Consider the following 23272-nt stretch of genomic DNA (forward strand, 5'->3'; position numbering starts at 1 on the left):
CCTGCAATCCACTAGAAAGTATTTGCGTTTTTGCAATATCAATAAAGGAAAAGTAAAGAAATGTACACTGTTTTTCTCATGGTGCTTCCATCTAAGTAGGATAAAACATCTGGATATCTAGATCACTGTATCCATGTATAAACTTTTATCAGGAAAGAAATGAATTAATTTTAAATATTTAATTTAAAATACAAGTATGTTATATTGATACTGACAGTAGAAATATTTTATTTCTTCATGTAGATCAAAACTTCAGCCACATACACATTCCATTGCACAGGTAGTTTAGCATTACAAAACCTTATGAAGCAAATATTATAATTCTCAAAGACAGCAGAAATTATCAATATATTGTCAATGCCACTTTGGTGCTAATTTTTTTTGTAATTTTATAAGAAATATATGAATTTATAAGTGATAATAAATACATATCTACAGGTACATATGTTTGTGTGCATATATGTCTATGTATATAATGACTAGTATATTTCTGCATTAAATTGATCCATGTTTAATCAAAATAATAATTTTTGGTTGTGAGTGAGCCTAGCCTTTAGCAGCTGAACAATCTTTTCAGCCCCATAGGAGCCCTTAGTCTTTGGGAAGAGTGGAAGGGTGATAGATTCGGGGAGGCAGGGGTGGGTGGGGGAAGAACTATTTATGGAATGTAAAAGAAAATTTTTTAAAAATTAAAAATATTTCTTATTTTTACTATGAAAAAAAATCTCACTAGAAGGTGGATTGTCATTGGGATTAAAACAATTCTTTCTTGTTTTCTCTTTTTAGGTGTAAGTCAATATGCAAGAACAAACATTAAAGGCTTAGCAATTTACCAGATTTACTATGGCCACATGCATAATCTGCTTTGCTATTAATCCATTGTTGATGACTAATATTGATATTTCTTTATCAATAATTATGAATCCATTTGCAGCTTCTCAATTTTCACTTAATTTAGATCTCATAATGTATAGGAAAATACTGCACTTTTTTCAAACAGAAATCATTTTTATGCTAGGACATAGTTATAATAATGTATAATATATAATAATTATAAACTGATAATTCTTAGTGATTCCCTGCCTGAACTTGTACAAAGGGATTTTTCTTTTATCATTGTGAAGAGGGTTGGTTTAATGATGAACTTGCCCTTTTTAATCAGCAAAGAAACTATATACAACCAAGGGATGAAATTGACTCCATTCTTTGTCTCTCATGTTAAGAATACCTTTATTTTAGAAAAAAAAAGTCTTATCAATTAATTACATGCTTTTAAAATCAGCACCTGGGAAGTGGAGACAGGAGGATTCATGAATTCAAGGCCCACTTATCTACATAGTGAGACCTCATAGAACAATATTAACCACCACAACAACAAAATAACAACAAAACAGTTTTTAAAACAAGGATATGGCTATAGTATATATCACTAGAAATTATATTTTAAAAAGAGAGAATATAAAATCTGTGAAATAATAATTTCTTTACAGAAAACATCTTAACATCACATTTAGCGTTTAAACCAGAACTAGATAGAGAAAAAGCTAATGTTGTGCTATTTTCTTTGTACAAATGTAGTTATGGTCGTCTTAGCTCATTAACTGGCAGATAAATTTTATTAGGCTAGATCCTGCTAGAAGAGAATGAAAATCGTTTCCATTGCCAGTGTAAGTAAAATGGACAGTATATTTGGAACATTTTGATTTTTATTACTGTTTGAAAAATTTAAGGTAGACCCTTTGTATACATGCCTATTTGTATATGTCTGTCTATTAACAGCAAATCAATGTATGACATTATAATCAAATACTATTCTGGTTGCTGAAACTACTTAATACAATTATTCCATTAGAGTGTATTCAAATGATTGATGATATTATCAAGTAAAATAATTTCATTTTAATCACAAAGTCACACATTTATTTGAAAGCACTTGCTAAACAGGGAGACATTAAACATTGATACAGATACAGCTAATGCATTTATAATGATATCTTATTTTTACATATAGTATCAAGTAGATAATAAAACCAAAACCTAAATCTCAGAATACTAGATGAATACTTTATGTTATCAAAGGGGTTATGTGACTAATAGATTTTAAAGACTGATGGCATATGATAGTATGAGATATACCAAAGGGTATATAGATTTATGCTATAGGTTGTATCTTTCCATCATTTTTTATTGTTTTGTGATTTGGTGACATTTAAGTATCTATTCAGCACTGCTATTAAATAAAAATATGTTAGGATTTGGAGTCCTAGAATTAAATCTGCTGTGTCCTTCACAGCTGTTTGTCTTTAAATCCTCTCAGGTAATCTGTAATTTTGAGACTAAAGATGGCTACTGTATATATTTAACCTTACCCAAAAGCATTATTTCTAGAGTGATTATAACTATTGCAATTAGTGCTATAGTTCCTGTTTCTAGATTGATATATTTCCCTTCTTTATTTCAGTTTAATAATATGTCTGAAGAAAAATTATATAAATAGGACTCTTTTTATTCTGTGTTGATACTAATAAAACTATTGATTCAAAACATACTCCTAAAATTATATCAAATGACTATTATTTCTATAAGAACTCCTATATCTTAATATAGTGCCATTTTTTAAATATTAAAACCAGTTACTAAAATTATTACACTTGTAAGAAATACATTGTTACAAAAGATTATCAAATTCTTCTAATATAGCAAAGTAAAAATTCAGCTGGATAGTTGCTGTTAGGAATACATACCACACAGTGATTTAGTTGTGACTGGACTACTTCCGGTTCAACACTCTTTGTCTCCAGCGCAGGCAAGTGCATCTTGACTTCATCTAAAATCATCTTACTTTCCTCTAGACGCTGCTCAAAATTGGCTGGTTTTTGAAATAATCGAAATTTCATGGAGACATCCTGTAATTTTTTCTGTAACAGCAATGTAAGGAAATAATCATTTACCCACCAGTTATATTTTGTTAATTTACCCTTTTCTGAAGTTTTACCTCAATAAAAACTTTCAAAAAATAAATGGAAATCTGTCATTTTCTAACACAAAGAACATGGGGTTGGAGAATTTACTACTCTTCATAAATGTAGCACTAAGTTGTCATAGGTTAACTTTTTTTTAAACTGTATGTATTATTTTTTAAATATTATATTGCTAAACAACATAGCATAAATTTCAATTTTCTGATAGGAAAGTTGTCTAATATATAAACCAATTCCCCAGCTTATACAACAAAATATACCTGTGCAATATCAATTTGTGAAAGAACTCTTGGAGCAGCCTCCTTCCCCTGGTTGTGTTTCTTCATTTCCTCTAAACTGATTTCATGACTTGTCAAATCTGATTGGATTTTCTGTTGGAAAGACAACATTATTAGCCAGAATGCACTTCAAGCTATTGTGAAAGGCAGCTCCCTTTCTAAGAACACGTCATTTAGAAATAACCTTAAACTATCCCTAACAGCACACATTCCTCAAAATTGACAAGAACTGTGGAGGCCCAAAAATGTGAGCTTATTTCCACCTAGTCAGAGGTTTAAGGTTGCTTAAAATGGCTGACAACAAGCGTAGATACACATCCTGACTCAAGATATAGTTACTTGGTTCTTTTGACAATAAGATGGCTCATACAGGTAGATCCATTCCATCCTGACAGATGGACAAGATTGCAAGCCAAGTGTACTTCTGCTCCTTTTTTCTAAAATAAGGTTACCTGGGGAGTAACAGCCTTCAGGATTCTTGGTCTAGGGTAGCTTCACTGCCTAAACAACAAAATGCTATGCTAATGACTTGATGTCTAAAAGCATTAAAGCAATAATGTTCAAGTTGTTCTTTGCATCATGTTAATGAAGTCTTTGGTTACTTTCTCCCCCCTTTTGTATTGGGTAAAAAAGCATATGGAAAATTTAAAGTGAGGGTGGTTTCAGTATTCACAGGAACTCCCACCTGATACTATTCTATGGTTTCTGTTATATTATTTTTAAAAGAGTGTTCGTACACTTTACTTCTATTTCTGATCCACATACCCCCACCCTGGCAAAAGGTATTTTGGTCAAGGCTGGTCCCTGACAAAGAATGTTTTAAAACTTTCCCAAATGATAAAAAAAAAAATATTTTGTTCAAAATTGAGATAATTCTAAAAATTGTTTAGTTACAAGTTTCAATAGAGAATGTATGTTTATATCTCATATGTAGGGTTGATTAAATCTTATTTTTGAATGTATACTCAAATTTGGCCAAATATAAAAATGTCAAAATATATAAGTATTCTAGTCATGATACAGGTGAAAAAATATGAGATTTCTATTGGGATACCATGCTCCGTACTAATGATGTTTTCCCCTCATTCTTTGACATTTTTCAACTAAATTTCCTAAAAACTACTGATCTAAAATAAGTAGACTGTATTAGTTACTATTCTTATTGCTGTAACCAAATGTCTTAAAGAAACAATTTGAGATAGTGGTGCCTTATTTTGTCTCGTAGGCATAGAAGAAACAGTCCATTATGGTGGGCAAGTCACAGCAGCTAAGATAGCTTCATCTTTAACCTGGAAGCTTGGGGTAGCATTTGCTTGATGATATCGTACAGGCTAGAATATTTTAAGGGGTTTAGATTAGCACAAAGGATTCCCAAGATTCCAGAGGGTTACACTTAGTGTCCTATTTTTTTTTTTTTTTTTTGCCAGTTAGGTAACAAATGGTACCACAAACCTCCAAAAGAGTGCCACCAGCTATAAGAGTTCAAACAGTTCAGAAAACAAACAAAAAGAAAACTAAGTTTCTTTACTGGAATTACTTTGTCTGAGATAATAAGTTCCTACAGCTATTGATTTTTGAACTTTAGATAAGCAAACAATATTTTCAATGATTTCCACATGATGTTAGACATTTCTTTTTGAATTTTGGTCTGGTCATCTGACTGTCTTGAGCAAAAGAAAAGAGCACAAGAATGAATCTGTCTGCTGTAGTGAATGTTCATAATGAGCTTATTGCATTCTACTTGTTATCTTTGGAGGATGATGTTCATTGTTAGGATATTCTCTCTTAAAATCATCTCATGCTCAATGAACTTTAAACCATACAGAGAGAACACAGAACGTGTTTTCAGTAAATAATCCTAGACAAGCTGTCTGTGGATAGCTTCATGTGAGTAAGCCCAAACGAGCACTCAGGTCACTAAATTACCAGTTCCAAACCTACAATAATCTTATTAGAGATGCTAAGAAAAAAACTGAACATTTTTAGTCCACAAAGCAACTAGAAGTTACAATAAATTGCTGTTACCAATATTGTAAGTTTTAGTTTATTTAAAAATGAATTTTACGTTTGAATTTATCACCCATGATACACATTCCTTATACATAACAACAAAATGTTTCCTTTAGTTTTATTTCAGTTTAGTTAATTACATTTAATTATAGCTATTTTACATAGACTAGTGTAGTATAACTAAGAGCAATTCTAGTTTTGGAAAAACAAATTTGGTATAATTTAACTAAACTATAAGTAGCAATCAAGAATTAAGTATCATCCTGTTCTAAATGAACAGTATGATGGTGAGATTGCAGAAATTGATTGAGCGAAGAACTGCCTAGTAGATTAGTGAAACACACATCAGGGTATGTCTGTAAAGATGCTCCTGGAGATTAACTAAGATTAACTAAGGACGAAAAGCCTGCCCTGACTATGTATTCCATCAATCCCTTTAGCTTCATATGTGAATAAGATACAAAGGTGAAAAGGAGAAAGCCTGCTGGTGTAGACATTTGTTCACTCCCTGGTGTCCCTCATGATAAGACTCGCCTTCTCCTCCATAAGACCCCAACTCTATGTTATTAAAGCCTCCTCAGGAAAGAATAATGAAACCAGACAGACCACAGATGAAAACTTCACTGCCTGTAAATCTAAATAAAACTTCTTTTAAAATGTTTTGCTCAGTATTTTAAGGATCATACGGGGAGACAGTGATCAACATAAAAGACTGTCATTATTTTGTAAATGAAGTTTTTTTTTCATTTGAACCTAATAGAAAACAAATTATATTATTGCCTTAAGGCATCAGAATTCAAATCCAATACATGACACTCAAATGTATTCTTATATATATTATAATAGTAAACTGGTTACACATGAATTCATGAAAGAATCATATTTGAAATAGCTATTACATAAAAATAAGAAATAGTTCTTAAATCTAGTAAATGATTTTACCAAGAAGGTGAAACTCCTCTACAATGCAAACTCAAAAACATGGGTGGGAGTAACTGAAGAAGACAAACAAAAAGTGGAATGATCTCCCATAGCCAACTGGTTTGTGTGTTTGTTTTTTGTGTTTGTTGCCTGCGTGTTTTTTTTTTTCCCCCGACATAATTTCTCTGAAACTTTGGGATCTTTACTGAAACTCACTCTTTAAACCAGGCTGGCCACCAACTCACAGAGGTCCTTCTGCCTTTGTCCCCCCTCCCCACCCCAGTGCTGTGATTAAAGGTGTGTGCCACCACCACCTAGCTCCAACGTTTTGTTTTTTTTTTTAATAAAAATTTCTACCTCCTCCCCTCCCCCCACTCTGCCTTCCCTTTCCTCCAATCCCCCTCCCCCTCCCTCTCCAATCCAAAGAGCAGTCAGGGCAGATAGAGGGAGAACATGAGTGAGGAAGTCAGGACCTGAGGAGCACGTCCACCCACTGAGACAGTGGGACTGATCTAATGGGAGCTGACCAAGTCCAGCTGGACTGGGACTGATGGAGCATGTGCTCCAACTGCTTTTTTTTAAAAGGTACTAAAATTATAATTTGGTAGAAGGGCAGTCTGTATATAAGTATGTAAAAAATGAAACTTGACACTTACATTTACCCAAACTTAAAAAGGAAAGAGCTCAAATTAAATAAGTCCTAATGAAAAGACCTGAAAATCTGAAGCTACTAGAAGAAAACCAGGTAAACACTTCAACACACTCCTGTAGGCACTACATTTTCTTCTTTCAACTTGATAAGACGTCAACATAAAAAGCACATAAAACAAAGGTAAAAAAGGATAAATGGAATTACAAAAGCCTAAAAAGCTTTTACCCAGGGAAGGAAACAATCAACAGACTGAAGAGACAGCCTAAAGAATGTGAGAAGATCTCTGTCAATAATTCTTCTGACTTTGTGAACAGTGTTGATGTTCAGAATAAGAAAGGAACTAAACATGATACAAAGACCAAGGAATCACTAAAAATTTTTAGTCATGTGAAAAGGCATTTATCAAAAATTAAATGTAAGTAACAATTAGCCATTATGGCAATACAAATCACAATAAAATTAGGTATCATCTCCCCCATCCTGAATTACTATTATTTGAAAAAATTAAACAAGTACAGGTAAGTATGCAGAGAAAAAAAGAACCCGTATTCTGTTGGCAGCAATGTAACTTAATTTGACTACTATAAGTGACAATACATCGGCTCTTCAAAGTTCTCTCTATATAATGTTTAATATACCTGCCACACTAGCAAGTATACTACTGAAATTATTAAACTCTGGATACAAAAAAGATAGATAGGTATTCATATTTATTGTGTCAATATTCACAATGGCTAAGATATGAATTTAATCTATTTGTACATCAAGAAATGACTGTATAAGGAAATTATGGTATATGTAATAAATACACACAAGTAAATATTATTAAGCCATATAAAAATGACATCCTTTCATGGGAAGACAAATGGATTGTTACATTAAATTTTCTTGCTATATAGAACAAATATATGTTAATCAAACTCTTTAACAATTATAATAATTACAAAAAATATTCAACTGGTAATATTCAGAGTAACTGGTCATTGTTAATAACCCAGGATAAGTTTTCTGGGTGCAATGATTCATACCAGAGGGTGAAAAGGAGGGGATAAGTTAGGGATATGGTGAGCCTGGGAAGATCTTAATGGACTCTCACAGAACAATGGGGATAGAACAATGATCAGTTCTAGAGAAAAAAAATGTAGTAAAATTTCATTATGACTTAGTCCTGTCTTTAGTATACAGGTATATCCACTTAAAGCAGAAAGATGGCTTGCTTAGGGGAAAAGTAAACAAAAAAAAATCCTCAGCGAACAAATAACATCAGCTACTAAAGCCCTCATGCAGAAACAAAAACAATCCAAAATTGCAAACCCCATGACTCTTCCAAATATCATGAATCCCATAAAAATGGCCCCAAAGAGAAAGGCTTAAAAGAATGGTGATAATTATCTTCAAATAACTCAGACACAATCATACTCTGAGAAAACACACACATACACACAGACAAAATATAAAATTCAATAGGAAAGTAAATTCAAGATATTAAAGATATTGAGTAAATAAACAAGAACTTAAGGGAAGCCTGGAACATGACGCTGGAAATGAAAAATCAAATAAGTCAAATGCAAAGCTCATTAGGAAAACCTCACTAATAAGATGGAATATGAAGAAAAAAGATTATCAGAGCTTAAAGACAAGTTAAGGGAACTGGATTATTTGGTAAAAGTTAATGTTTTTTTTAATTTATAGAAAAGGGGAGCACTTTATAATAACAGAAACAGATCAAGTATTCAAATTACAGGTGTAGAAAGAGAATACCGTACTAAAAGCATAATACATACTAAAATCATCTTCTGATAATTGAATGCACATGTTTTCAAATAAGTTATATCATTTTCATGATTTATAAGCAACAGAAACAATTTAAACTTACTAATATATAAATAGAAAGGTAATGTCCATCTGCCACCAAGGGATATGAAAGATCAAGTAGGCACGGCAGAAGAAGGTTGGAAAATTTTAACATAATGCATTTTAGAGAGTTTGAAAGGTTCATATTCACATCAAATAACTATGCCAGTGAGAAAAATAAATCTTTGCATTGTTCAAAATGTCACACACATTAAAATATTAAATGAACAGTATAACACATAACATACATCATACAAAACTGAGACTTTGCCACAATATATGGGATTTAATGCCAAGTTGTCACTTTTATAGCACTGTTCCAAAGTGATTAGAGATTAAATTTTCCTCATTTTTATGCAGATTGTGCACATGAAACAAACTCAGTGACTAAATAAATTATGTAATTTAAATATAACAGTTTTTATACTGTAGGAAATCTTAATTATTATATTCACTATAATAATTGAATATATTTAATGAATTATGAATTAAATGATTAAATTTTCAGTTCATTCTACATCAGGAAAGTCGCAGGACATGTGAAGCTTTTATCTAGTACATTTATAAGTTAATTAAACATATCTTAAATTTAAGTAATAATTTGTACACACTTTATACTTACTTTTTACAATATACCTTAACAAAATACTCCTCTTTGACCATGGCACTTAAAATGTTTATAATTTTAAGAAATGATTTTTTGAAGCATAACAATTGCTTGAATAATACATTTATATAGGATTTTAAGCAGTATATAAATTTACTATTTAAATTATCAAAAATAAGAAAAAACATTTTTAATATTATGGCCAGGACATAAAGAAACGACATTAAGTATGGAAGAGTAAATGTGAATAAGAATAATTTCCATATTTTGCAAGAAATTTATGAATTTTTCAAAAAACTCTGAAGGTTATACAACTTGAACTTTCTTTCGACCCTCGTACCTATTACATGTTTGAAAAAAGAAAACAAATCTTGTAAAATTGTCATCCTGACTACATTTTTTAAAACTCCAATAGAAACAGTAAGTTAACAAATGCATATACTAAAATATAAGCCACATCTAAAATCACATGGAAATTTCAGAAGCACTATCATTTTTATAAAATTCAAATAACATCAAACACATTCCATCACTGTATGGGGGTGATTTGAGTAAGAAGTGTCTGACATAGTCTTGGACATTTAAATACTTGAGCCCCATTCAATGGCAGTGTTTGAAAGGCTTAAGAGGTATATCCTTGCTAAGGGTGGTCTTTCTGATTAAAAAGTCAGCAGTATTAGCAGATTTTTCCAGTTACTTTGTGTGTTTAGTTTAACAAATGACCTTCCTATCCCTGCTATTGAGACTGCTACCTGTGGCCGTGTTTTACCCACCATCATAGATTCTAACAGTACGGTATTACAAGCCAAAATAAACTCCAGCACTGACTGGACCAGCAAGCTGTCCACAATGCTTCAATGTGGCACATTTATCTTGAGGGTAGCAATCAACTTTCTTCTTGGACTTAAAACTCACTCCAAAGGAGGATATTCATACTGAGTATTGTAAATGCAGCCAATTGCCTATGACTAGATAAATTAAAGACCAATAGAAGTAAATACTGGCATGTTCCTAAACCAACAGAAGTTTTCTATATAGGAAATGCTTATCTTTATACCCACAGATATCTGTAGCCATCAAAAAAGATTCTTTTTGTAGTGATGAAGACAATTACAGAGATCTGTAACTGGTAAAAATGCAAATGAATAACTCTGATATACCAAAACCTAACAGACATTTGCAAGCAAACCCTACGCCTATGACTCAAGGAAAATCACAGAAAAGAGTGCAAAGATTTTAAAAGTCAGAGAGTCCATGTGGTCATCTGCTGTTGCACTGTTACTGTAAACATGACAAAGAAAAACTATATTCATAAACTTTCAACAATCAGATTGCCTGAACAGGACCTGCATAATGATAGATAATACAATTTAACACACTAAGGTGGACAAGGAAAATTCCACATGTTCTCACCATGAAGAGATATAGGTGGTCAGTAGCTACTGAGAGAGAAAAATAAATATATCCTCCAGGGACAAGCTCTCACACAGGTTGTCTGATTCCAAGAGGTTAGTCATAAACATATAAACTAAGGGGCTCAGCATGTGTTCACATGGTGTGTGTGTGTGTGTGTGTGTGTGTGTGTGTGTGTGTGTGTGTGCGTGTGTGAGAGAGAGAGAGAGAGAGAGAGAGAGAGAGTGTGTGTGTGTGTGTGTGTGAGAGAGAGAGAGACAGAGAGAGAGAGAGAGAGAGAGAGAGAGAGAGAGAGAGAGAGAGAGAGAGAGAGAGAGAGAGAGAAAACAGGAAAACTTAAGAAGAGATCCAGAATTTGGAAAGGGGTTCATGGGACACGTTGGAGGAGAGAGAGGCAAGGGCAAGAGATACTTAGATGTAGTCTGCAAGCATGCATTTCTAAAAAAATGAGGTGTTTAAAAACACAGTAATTATACTTACAAATGAAAATATTATTCACATGTTAACTAAAACAACTAAAATTAAAATACCATTTTTTTCATTTAAGATGGTAATAGGAGAAACTATAGAACAAAATAATTTTTTGAAACATAAGCATATGCCTTTTCATAATAATTTACTTCATCCAATCATTCTCATGTATCAAATTAACATAAAATTGCAAACATGATTCAACTGTAGCTACCTGAAGCATGAAAGCAATAAAAGAAATAATGGCAAATAATGATTTAGAAATTTATTACTGCTAACAAACAAAAATATCACAAGACACTTGAAAAAGAAATGTGATAAAAGGTATCAAATACAGATTACTAATTATTTATTTAGATGTTGGATTTATAGTTTTATAAAGTGGACTGTAATTTTGAAATTGCATCCTTAAAAATATAGAGTTAAAGAAAGAAAATGTTCCAAAGGATCCTGATTTTTTTTCTTTTCAACCATGAGGGAATATATTAAAAATATAATTGTTAGCATTGATAAATAATGAGAAAATTTCAGAAAATATTTTATAGAATTCCAATAATCAGAAAAAGAAGACTTTTATTTCTATTTGTAAAAACAAAACTCATGAATTGAACAGACAAATGAAAAATCATTATTCCCTAGAAACTTAGGTGTCTTCTCTTCCTTTGCAGTGACATTTCATTTACACTTAGTCTTAAAAATGAAAATAACCTGCTAAATCTCTTAAATATACTATCAAGTTCCATTGTTTAAAATAGATCTCAACCATGTTAATAATCGTGCTATTTAGAAATATCCTTTTCTTTTTTATTATCTGACAGTTTTTACACTTGAAAAATGAATGTTCCTTGTTTTTACCCCATTCTCTTTCATTCCCTTCTCTCTCTTGCTGTAAACCTTCCCAACTGCTTGCTCCCTGCTCTCATTCCTAATGTTTATATTCTCTTGCTTTCTGACTGTCACCAGGTAAGTTTTTCTGCCTTTGAGTAGGTTATAATTACTGTCACATTTCTCTTGGACATGCTTGACATAATTATTGAGTAAATCCTTGTGGATTTCAGTGAATTTTCCAAATACTTATAAAATATCTGCTAGGTAGCCTTAATATCTTGAACATTGCAGGAAGGAATAGAAGTAGAAAATGACAGCAAAAAAACACATTTAAAGTAACAGAAGTTTCAGACAATTCAGTCAAAGAAAAAGAAATTTCTTTGTGCTTACTATTGTCTTGTATATTTTAGATTAGCAATTTCTGTGGGAGTTATTTTGGGGGAAAATATCCCCCATATAAGACTTGTGTCAATACAGGTGAAATCTATCGTTCCTTGAAACACTCAGAATACTATACCTTCATTGAAACGATTATTTGATACTGAAAGCTTTATTTTTATATGTAGAATTTGTAGAAATGTTTCATATTAAGGTTCAATAATTGAAATCTTAAAACGTATTTAAATTTATAAAAGAAAACTGCACACCTCATTATCATACTTTCTTAGAAGACATGATTGTGCATGTTGCCTAACTACAATAAATGATGCATGATCTGATTCTACTTTTGCATCTTCTGTAGCTAAATACGAGCCAAAGCATCAAAATACCAATAATCATTTTAAATTGAAAAGTTACCCATTGTTGGAGTAACACTCAAATAGACTTAGTGCAATGCTACCCTTGTATTTACTTTGTTGGGTGACAACAGCCAAAATCTCCACTATCTGCATTTCTTTTGTTTTGGCCCCTGCATTTGTCCCTGTCCACCCCAATCTGGAAGTGTGTGTGTGTGTGTGTGTGTGTGTGTGTTATTGGATTTACCTAAAATCAGGAAATCAGATTTAATAGGCAAATACTTTATCAACTGAGTTATATTCCCACCGTTAAATTGTTTAATTTTCATATATATTCTAAAACGATGACCCTTTGTGAGCATATACATCAAAGAATTAGGCTGTCAAAATAAGCTGTCCCAAATCATTCACAATCAAAAAGTGACTGTTTACATCTTATGCCTGTTTAAATCCCTAGTGAAATCATAAACTCAATCTGATAGAGCAAAATCTGTAATTGTGACTTTATTTTTAACTCCTACTAGAACATAATGACATCAGCAAGTTCTCATTTGCCCCCAATCGACTGTTTAAACATTTTATAAATTCAAAACCTAAAATTACTTGAGGGAATGCAGGACTTTGACATATGATCATAATGTAAAGCACTATAAACATGTAGCTATTTAAATATAGTTACCTGTGTCCTGTAAATTGATAAAAAAAAGTTCTTCTAGTTAGTTGATCTATTACATATATGGAATTAGAAATAGTGAAATAATAAATCTAAATTCATTTTCAAATGTACACATACAATGTAAGGTCTACCTGTGTTAACTATGTGTAGTGAGTGGTTCTCAGCTATTTCTACTGTTTTCAACCATTTTCAATAGGAGTGATGCAACAAACAATACAGAAAAATAGTCAACAATAAGTGAAGGGTCACTCTGACCTTCATCAACCGAAACCGTTAGACAGTTATCAGTAAAGTCTTTGTAAGATTGGTGAGAAGTGAAATATAGAGAACCCAAAACACCAAACCTAAAGAAAAAAATATCCTCGGTTATTTCAGAGTACTCAAAAGTGTTTCTAAACTTTCTGCTGACTGAACGTACCCTTACTTAGTAGTTCTGAGGTGCGGTTTTTAGACCTGAATTCTTTGTAATACCTGATTTGATTTGTAAACATAAACCTTAATGCTCCCATATATTGCTATAGAAAGTTAAGAAATACTTATTACATTTGTGTTTTGTGATTTTTGCCATTAATACAATTGTATTTTTTTTTTTCAAGACAGGGTTTTTCTGTTTAACAACCCTGGTTGTCCTGGAACTTGCTTTGTACACTAGGCTGGCCTTGAACTCAGAGATAGCTGCCTGCCTCTGCCTTGGGAGTGCTGGATTAAAGGCATGCATCACCAGTGCTGGACCAAATGGATTATTTTATTTGTATAATTGCTTCAAAGAAGTATTTAAGGGGTTTGACATTTTAAATCTTAGTGTTTTTAAATGGTCCATAAGTCTAAGGTTTTACTACCTAGAAGATATATTTCTGCATCTAAATGAGGCTCTGTGTTTTATTTGAATCAGTTTATAATATATATAACACTAGGCAGCTGAAACATTTCAAATGGTGATTTTTAATATTACTATTTGAAATAAAATATACAGGACCACTTGTGCTGTGTTAAGGATATACTTTTATGATTAAAATTGGTTAAGCTTTGTTTCTATAAACGCACATCACTAAATACGAGGGACCATACTTTTCTAAAAGGTAGATGTCAAAGTTACTGTGTTCTAATGATGCTAGACAATTGCTCAGTGGAAATAATGATTAATTGGGGCACTTTCTGAATGTAAACATGGAAAAGTTAAGCATATTCACCTATATATACTTTTGTGTGCAATAAGACACAAATGTCAGAAATTTGTGACAAAACATATATCCCCATATAGTTACAATGGTTTTATACATGAGGCTCTCAATTTAAACTAAAGAAAAGGAAAGATGTATTTTAAAATTCTATTTAGTAGCAAAACTAGTAGTGCACCACACGGTGGAGACAGACACTCACAAATCCCCAGGATCGGCATCTCTCAGATCTAAGCTCTTATGTAAATGAATAGCAACTACAAAAATACTACCCACGCACTTGTTTGTTGTATTGTTTCTGTTTTTTTTTCTTTTTTCTGGTTCTTATTAATGAATTATAACAAGAATGCAATTTCTGTTGAGGAACACAAAGCCCATTCATTTTTAAATTGGTATCAAACTATTGACCTGCATTTAAGGAATCACATTTCAGTCTTTTTCTGCCAATATAAAGCATTCAAATCCATTCCCACCACAAACACAAACTTCAGAGAATGTAATTTTTCTGGCATTCTAAGTGGCTCCTGTGTCTGGAACACTGTTTAAACTCTTGTTTCACAGACTGTTTCTGTACTCTTCAACTCTGCCTTCAATAGGTGCTTCAACTGAGATTTTAGGAAATGCTACCCTTCAAGGAAATCTAGCATATCATAGCTCTTTTACAGAATAAAAAATATTTGCAGTCATGGGCAAAAGAGAGGTTGGGATGAAATAATGTTCAACAGTTTGTAGGTGTTTTGTATTCTCCAATGTTACATATTGTCATTTACATAACAGGGGACTCCGTTTCAAGAAATATCTTTAAAAGTTAAGTTTAACCGGGAAAATTGATTTGAATTTGTTTGTCTGTTTGTCGTGCCAATGAAATGTGCTGGAGTAAAGGAGGAGCATCAATTGTGGCAGTGGGCAACCAATGACGAGTCCAGCCTGAGACACACACCATAAGAGTGAGCATGCCCTTGAAACAGCCTCAGAACCCAGAGGCTGGGTAGTCCAGAGACCGAGGATAGAACCAAACATGACTAGAGAAAAAAATGTTAATGTAATAATGCCTAATGATATTCTGCTATTCCCTTAGATTAGTACCTAGCCCAGTTGTCAGTAGAGAGGCTTCCCCCAGAAACTGATGGAAACAGATACAGAGACCCACAACCAATCTCCAAGAATCCTACTAAAGAGAAGGAGGAACGATTGTAGGAGCAAGCAGGGTGAAGAACATCAGAAGAAAACCCACATAATCAATTACCCTGGGCTCATAAGAGCTCAGGGAGATTGAATAGACAATCAGGGATCCTGCATAGGTCTCACCTTGACCCTTTGCCTATATGTTAAGCTTGGTTTTCTTGTGGGCCTCCTAAGAGTGTGAGCAGGTTATTTGACAATTGCAATAATGTGGATTCCATAAAGAATGCATTCTTCTGAAATTTGCCATACTATGAAAAAAATCTTATCATCTACCCCAAATGCCCAGAGACTTCATTTTTTAAATGTGGACAATGTGGTAAACTACTAAATGCTAGTATGTGTCACAACAAATTGTGATTCAATGCTGTATAACAGCATTTATTGCCAAGATCTACAAATCCTAAATTTTAAACAATTATTTGCCTTTTAAGTAAAATGCTCCTAGAATTTCTGTAAGTAAGGTAGAAGAGGAACTATGGGAATTACACAGCACTTTTTAATACCTCATACATCATTTCATAGAGATATTAATTATACTTGGTTATTATATATATTATGTATGGTTATTATGTATATATTATGCATATATGTATATATTATGCATATATTATGTATGTGATTTTTACAAAAGCTATTTACTGTCCTAACACATAGCACAGGTTTAAAAATTTTAACTAATGATACACATGTGATTATACTTACATTTGCATGTTATTTAAAAATGTAAATTTGTGCAGGGTGGTGGTCGTGCACATCTTTAATCCCAGAACTCAGGAGGCAGTGGCAGGAGGATCTTTGTGAGTTCGAGGCCAGTATGGTCTACAGAGTGAGTTCCAGAACAGAAAGAGCTGTAACAAAAAGAAACCCTGTCTCGAAAAACAAAAACAGATATTTGCCAATTAAAATTCTTACCATATGAAATATGTTAGGGTATGGAATTTACTTAGTTAATTCCTATAAATGGGATTCATTTTTACATTAAATATCATTTTCCAGAAAATGCAATTAAAAGTAATTCATAATTTGGGTTGAAAGCATGGGTGTATGTGAGTTTCTGCACATGAACACATCCAGTGTGATTAATAGTAACAAAGTGAATATTTATTTCTACTGTGTGGTTAGCTACTTGTAGCATATGAATATGAAATCAGAAACAAATTTTAGAACTTTGATTCTCAGCATACAAAATAAGTATTTGAGACAAATGATTGGGACCAATGTTTAAGAAAAGAAAAAATTATTTCTGTGCCATGTTAATTGTTATGGTTCCACTCAAGGTTGACTATATTTCTGAAACATTTGTGAACAATAAATATCAGATATCTTGGTTTACATTATCTCTGCTGGAAATTGGTGTACTGTAAACTTTGAAAAGTAAATCTCAGCACTGTAACACTGACTTCTTTAAGCTCTTACTTCAAAATAGACAAATGAGTATATGAAAGGAAACCTCTTCATGATTAATTAAATAACACGTAAGTATGAATGTACAATATCCCACTGGAGTAAAAACATTAAGACTATAAAAGTAAAAACAGTGCTTATTTCCAGTTTGTTATACTTACCTGGGCTTCCTGAGGCATTTGAGCTGCATCCACCTTGTCAGCAATATAAGCTGTCAACTGCTTGTCAATGAATTCAAGGGACTCCTGAATTAAGTTTAAGGATTTTTCAATCTCCTGGGCAGACTGGATACTCTGTTCAAGCAACTTTTGTTTCCTCACAGCCTAGATAGAAGAAGAAGTAATAGTGGATTATTGAAATGTTAACTCTTAGGAGATTTTCAGCAATTCCTATCACACAGACAACAAAGAAACTAGACTCTTTCACTATCACCTTTTTGTAAGACAGATTGCGTAGCTTTCTGGTACTCATTCAGCTCTGCTCACATAAAGAAAAAGAAAAGACAAACAACATCAACTTAGTACACAGGATCAGAGGTATCTGCAGAAAAAAAAGTCACAGAATCTTGCACATCAAAGGAAGAAGGTGGAAGAAAACATTAGCCAAATCATCTCAGTTGTTACATTCTGCTGTTCTCAGGCTGAGTGCTCCTCCTGATCTTATTAGATAGTTCAAGAGATTTGGTTTACTTAGAATAGGGCACCGTCATCACAATCCAATTTAAGACAGATAATCCACTTCCACCACCGAGACACATATACAATCTGTTCTGAATTGGCACCTATTCGAAAAGAGAAATTAAGATAACCGTGTGTTTAAGGATTTGTTTTGAATTCAGTTTTTACTTTGCTTTGTATGGTTGTTTCCCCTTTCCGAGTTTCCTTTATAATTTGCATTATGAAAACTGTACCAATGAATAATGCCACTGTTGAAGTAGAACAAATAGTCACTAAATTTAATATAGCTGTAATTAAATGTGAACAGGCCAGCTTAACACTTTCAACTCTTAATAGCATGGTGAAGAGATTGTGAGGTCTACCTTCCAGGATCTAGTGACATTTAAATGAATCCTTCTAAGGTAAACTATAAGGCAAAAAATTTATAAATTTCTTAAGCCATCTACAACATATAGCTTAGGAATGATTGTCATAATGTAGTTCTGATAATTCTCCTTTCCAAAGTTTGCACTAGGATTTCAAAATGTTCCTGGGTTTTATATTATACATATGTGAATAAACACACACATATACATATATAAGAAAAACATATATGAGATGTTACTATTGTTTGATAAAGCCAATGTAGAACATTCTCAAGAACAAATTCATAAAAGATATCTGGAAAAGGAAAAAGTAGCTGGGAGGCTGTGTGAATACTGCTCCTACACTTGGTACTTTCTAGGACCTGTTATATACCACTCCAATGTTCTGTTTGAATTTTTAAAAATATCATTGTTGGTTCATTCCCTTTTTGTTATTTACACTTGAGTATAAAAGTATGAACTTCAAATTTATTTTTTGATGTAAATAGATCATGTCCTATGATTATATTGAAATCCCATTATCACCCCCTCATCTTCTCCCTTTCTAATAACAAAACTTTATATATCTACATTGCAACATTTTGATATTTGTATGTGTTGTGGAATATTTAAACTGGTCAATTTAAAATAATACATAATATAATCTTCTAAATTAATCTATTAACTATAAACCTAATTTTCTTTATATTCTCACAGTCTCCACTATTTTAAAATTTGCATTAATATATCACATTGTAGTTTCCCATTAAGAGTGTATATTTACTTTGGATTCTTAGTGCAAATAAGGTAAGAGATTCTGTCTACCTAGTTCTTTACAAAGTGTCAGCTCCCAGAGCAACACCTTTGTGCATGGTTAATGAATGCTATAAAAGTTTATTTATTTAATGACAAAACTGAAAATTTCAAGCAGCTGAAGAATGGATTTATAATGAAAATAGGAACTAAAATGTAAGCACTAATTAAAAGATATTACATTTGCAGAATAATCCTTCCTTATATTGTTTGTATTAAAAGTATAAGAATAAGTATAAGAACATTATATGAAGTAACCTTTAATATATTTCTATTAAAATATTCTGATTGATTAGTGAGACCTTGTCCAGTGCTCTAATTCAAATAATTCTCTTTATTTCAGTTAAAACAACAACCAAGTTTCTTTCCATAGTGATTCAAATAACAGTGCTCATAGTTATAATGACAGCCTCCTGCAAGGTAGTAAAGACTGTCAATAGTAGACAGAGTTCCTTCAGACTAGTGGATCTCTAACTAATGATACAATGGCAGCATTGTGACAGGCGGCTGCAAAAGTCTTCCAATCATAGAACAAAGTAATTGTCTGATCAGTGTTTAGATGTGGCTCTTTCTCTGAAGACAAATTCAGCATACTCCTCAGTGCACACTTATAGAATTTTAATGTAATTGAAAAGGATATAATATAGCAGAGTTCTAAATCTTATCTCTGGATTTGAATTTATGCTTCTAAATATAACTTTACTTTTGCATTATTGAAATTAAAAGGTCTGTATGACATAGTATGATTTAAAAGAAAACGTCAAAGGATCTGAGGTGGGTTGTTTCTTAGTCTAGTCTAACAGACAGCCAATAACAGAGTGATTACATGGATTGTTTGATTATCTCAGGCAGTGCAGTGGAAGACTTGATGTCAATCCAAGCTTTGAACGAGTCATGGCTTAAGCTGCTTTCTATTTTTAAACATCTTATTAGGCAGACCCCAAAAGGATGCCAGACTGTGACTTTTCAGGACTCTGTGAAATGCTTGACCTGCTATTAGCCTGAGTGGAATTAGTAGGAACTCCTACAATGACCAACTGTTGCTTTAAAATGTAATTTCATAACTTTAGCTAATTCATTCCGCAATAACAAGAATTATAGAGATCAACAGAAATAGCAAATATTAAGGGAGTTAGAAAAACATTAAAAGGCTAGCAATAAAAAGTATATGAATGTGAAAACAAAATCTTAGGAATGGCTGTTAAGAAATGAAGAAACATTAGTACAACTTTTTTGCAAATAAAAGATAGTGCAAAAGAAAATACTTTTTAGAACTTACTGCTATTTTAATGTGCTCAATATAAAATAAATTTTTTTTCAAAATAAAATTTTGTGGTTTTTGCCAGAAAATAACTGTAAACTGATAATTGTTCAGATTCTCATGCAGTTCCCTGTTGTGTAACAGTATAAAAAACAATTATGATGCTCCAATGCACTATAAGAGCAGAAAATAAAATTTGGTGGAAAGTTGGAGATGGATACAGTGATGAGCTGAATATTAGAGGCAATAGAAAGAGGAGTGGGGCATGAATATAATCAAAATAATTTTGTATAAAATTCTGAAAGAAAAATATTTTTTTATTGAAAAAAATTTCTGCCTCCTCCCAGCCTCCCGTTTCCCTCCCCGTCCTCCCACTCCTCTCCCTCCCCCACTCCTCTCCCCCTCCCTCTCCAGTCTGAAGAACAATCAGGGTTCCCTGCCCTGTGGGAAGTCCAAGGTCCTCCCCCCTTCCTCCAGGTCCAGGAAGGTGAACATCCAAACTGGCTAGGCTCCCACACAGCCAGAACATGAAGTAGGATCAAAACCCCGTGACATTGTCCTTGGCTTCTCATCAGCCCTCATTGTTCGCCATGTTCAGAGAGTCCTGTTTTATCCCATAATTTTTCAGTCCCAGTCCAGCTAGCCTTGGTGAGCCCCCAATAGATCAGCCCCACTGTCTCAGTGGGTGGGTGCCCCCCTCGCAGTCAAAATATTTTTATATAAGGAACTCTGGAAGGACAAATTGATTGAATGAAAATACTAAGAATTAGAATGAAAATGTATTAAAAATATGATGACATATTATTCCAAAGTAGAGAAAATTAAGAAAAACAAGAACCAATAATATTTTACAAAACATTACTTTTAAAGAAATGGTATATCTTATATATTTATTAGATACAACACAAAATATGTAATATTTATCCTTTAGTAGAGAGAAGATAAGTTCATGATTGAAAATACATATAGAATATGAACATTTTATCACTAAAGTAGTATATTATTAGAAAATTATAATCTATCATTGCTATATAATACAGATTTCTAGTAAAAACATGTTTATTATGAATATCATATTCTTAAGTATTAAGGTACATATATTGTCCCATAAAAGTAGGAAGAATGTAATCAAAGTATGAGCAGATCATGAATTATTAGGGAATAATATATTTTCAATCATAGGGAAAAATAGAAAATGAAATCTAAGTTGCTTGTACTAAAATAATATTAAAAATAATTTAATATAAAATTCCCTATTCATACTTGTCCTTCATTTCTTTGTTGAACTATACATTCATTATACACATGCATACACACACACACACACACACACAAACACATACACAGGTTGCAGGGCCAGGTGTAAGAGTGTTTGCCTAGCATGTGCAGGTCACAGGTTCAATTTCCAGCAAAGGAATGCCAACCACATTTATACCCCAATGAAAGTTAAAATACATGTCACCCTATTCTGAATATATAAACATGACAACAGTATCAGCTGTTCACTCTTCTCCATTTTCTTTCATTCTTATTTTCTAGGGAAATTCAGAGTATTGTGAGCCCAGTGGCTTAAAAAAAAGGCAATAGAGATGCAGATCAGAAATTCATTACTCTTCCTTTTCAGGATAAATCTTGAGGTAAAAAATTGGAAAGAGAATTAAAGCAAACGTGAGGTTGGAATTTTAAGCAGAACAAAGCAAGAATTAAGTCTTTCTTTCACAGATCCGGGGAATAACTAGGATGACACCGACCTAGGATACCAGTAACAAATATTAGGTAAATAACAATTTAAGGTAAATAAGACTGAGGTATTTACAACAAATTGGCAATCAAAATGTGCGAGCTAAATGCATGTAAAACCTGAGAGGGCTTGGAAAAATATTCTAGCAACTAGAAAACAAAGTTTATCTGCATTTTTTTTTTTTTCCTGGACGGGCTCTGCTTGCTGGCAGCATGCTTTAGCTCCTTTAAGAGAGGTCTTCCTGATTCACCCATAGCAGGGAAAAGAAAAAAAAAAAAAAACCTTGTAGTTTCAAAATGGTGATTTCCTGGTTTGCCAGCATGAGTGTCTCTGACTCTTTTGGGAGGTCTGGCTATGGAACATTTAAATAAGATTTGTGAGCAGAGTGCTACAACTTACTTAATGGTAATATAGACGCACTGTGTGCCTGAAAACTGTGAACATGGCTTGCACTAAACAGACCTCTGCCCTACTGTGTTGGACTGGGCAGAGCCAAAAGTCAAAGCAGCCTTAGTCTTAATAATGATACTTAGCATGTTAAGAAGCATTTCTGGTCAGAAAATAATTACATATATGCAATAAAGATAAATCCAGATGGAAAAGATCTCTGAATGGGTCACAATGTTGGATAAATACACATAGGCTTGGTAGAGAGAATAAAATAGTATAGAGAGTTATTAAAATGTAGATGATTTTTTTTAAAAATGAAACAAAGTCTTTAAAATGACAGAGTACAAAAAGGAACAAATAAAAATAAGCCATGTAAAGATGGAATATACATAGACCTTCTAGATTATGTATATTATTGTGTTTTCTTTGAATTTTTTGTCTGCAGAGAAACATTTTATTCTGAGGACTGTTAAGCTAAACCAACCTCTATATTTTAAAGATATCTTGTTTCCAAACTTTGGGTCTAAGTATTTATTACTTTGGAAAAGAGTTTCTGCTTTTGTTTCCACAGAGGATGAGAACCTGTGGATTTATTCCAGGCTAATGTGGTTTGATCGATCAAGATCCCCCTGAAAAGTCACCATAAAACTTCCAAACTTATTCCCCTCCCCCCAAAAGCAGGAAGCAGTTTGGAGAGAACTATGCTCAAATTCCCAAATATTGCTGATAAATGTTTCTTTACATTTAAAGGAGGACATGCTATAGATATGAATACTTTGCTTTAGTATGGATCTTGGTTTATTGATACAAATTTAAGGTCAATTTTGGTATTTGTATATTTCTGCTCTTGA

The 23272-nt window shown here is 32.7% G+C and overlaps 1 protein-coding gene across 1 annotated transcript in view; it reads right to left on the reverse strand.

Moving 5' to 3' along the window:
* Dmd (dystrophin) overlaps window positions 1–23272 on the reverse strand; it is a 1759261-nt gene that overhangs the window by 1280995 nt on the left and 454994 nt on the right. Inside the window, exons 26-28 of the mRNA XM_041642825.1 lie at window positions 17357–17518; window positions 3242–3352; window positions 2745–2918 (exon numbers count right to left, since the gene is read on the reverse strand). Coding sequence (XP_041498759.1) covers window positions 2745–2918; window positions 3242–3352; window positions 17357–17518 — 447 coding nt within the window. The remainder of the gene's footprint in view (window positions 1–2744; window positions 2919–3241; window positions 3353–17356; window positions 17519–23272) is intronic.

The sequence above is a fragment of the Microtus oregoni genome, unplaced genomic scaffold (assembly GCF_018167655.1).
Source record: "Microtus oregoni isolate MIOR12 unplaced genomic scaffold, Mior012 000079F_ref0000094, whole genome shotgun sequence".
NCBI classification, from domain to species: Eukaryota; Metazoa; Chordata; class Mammalia; order Rodentia; family Cricetidae; genus Microtus; species Microtus oregoni.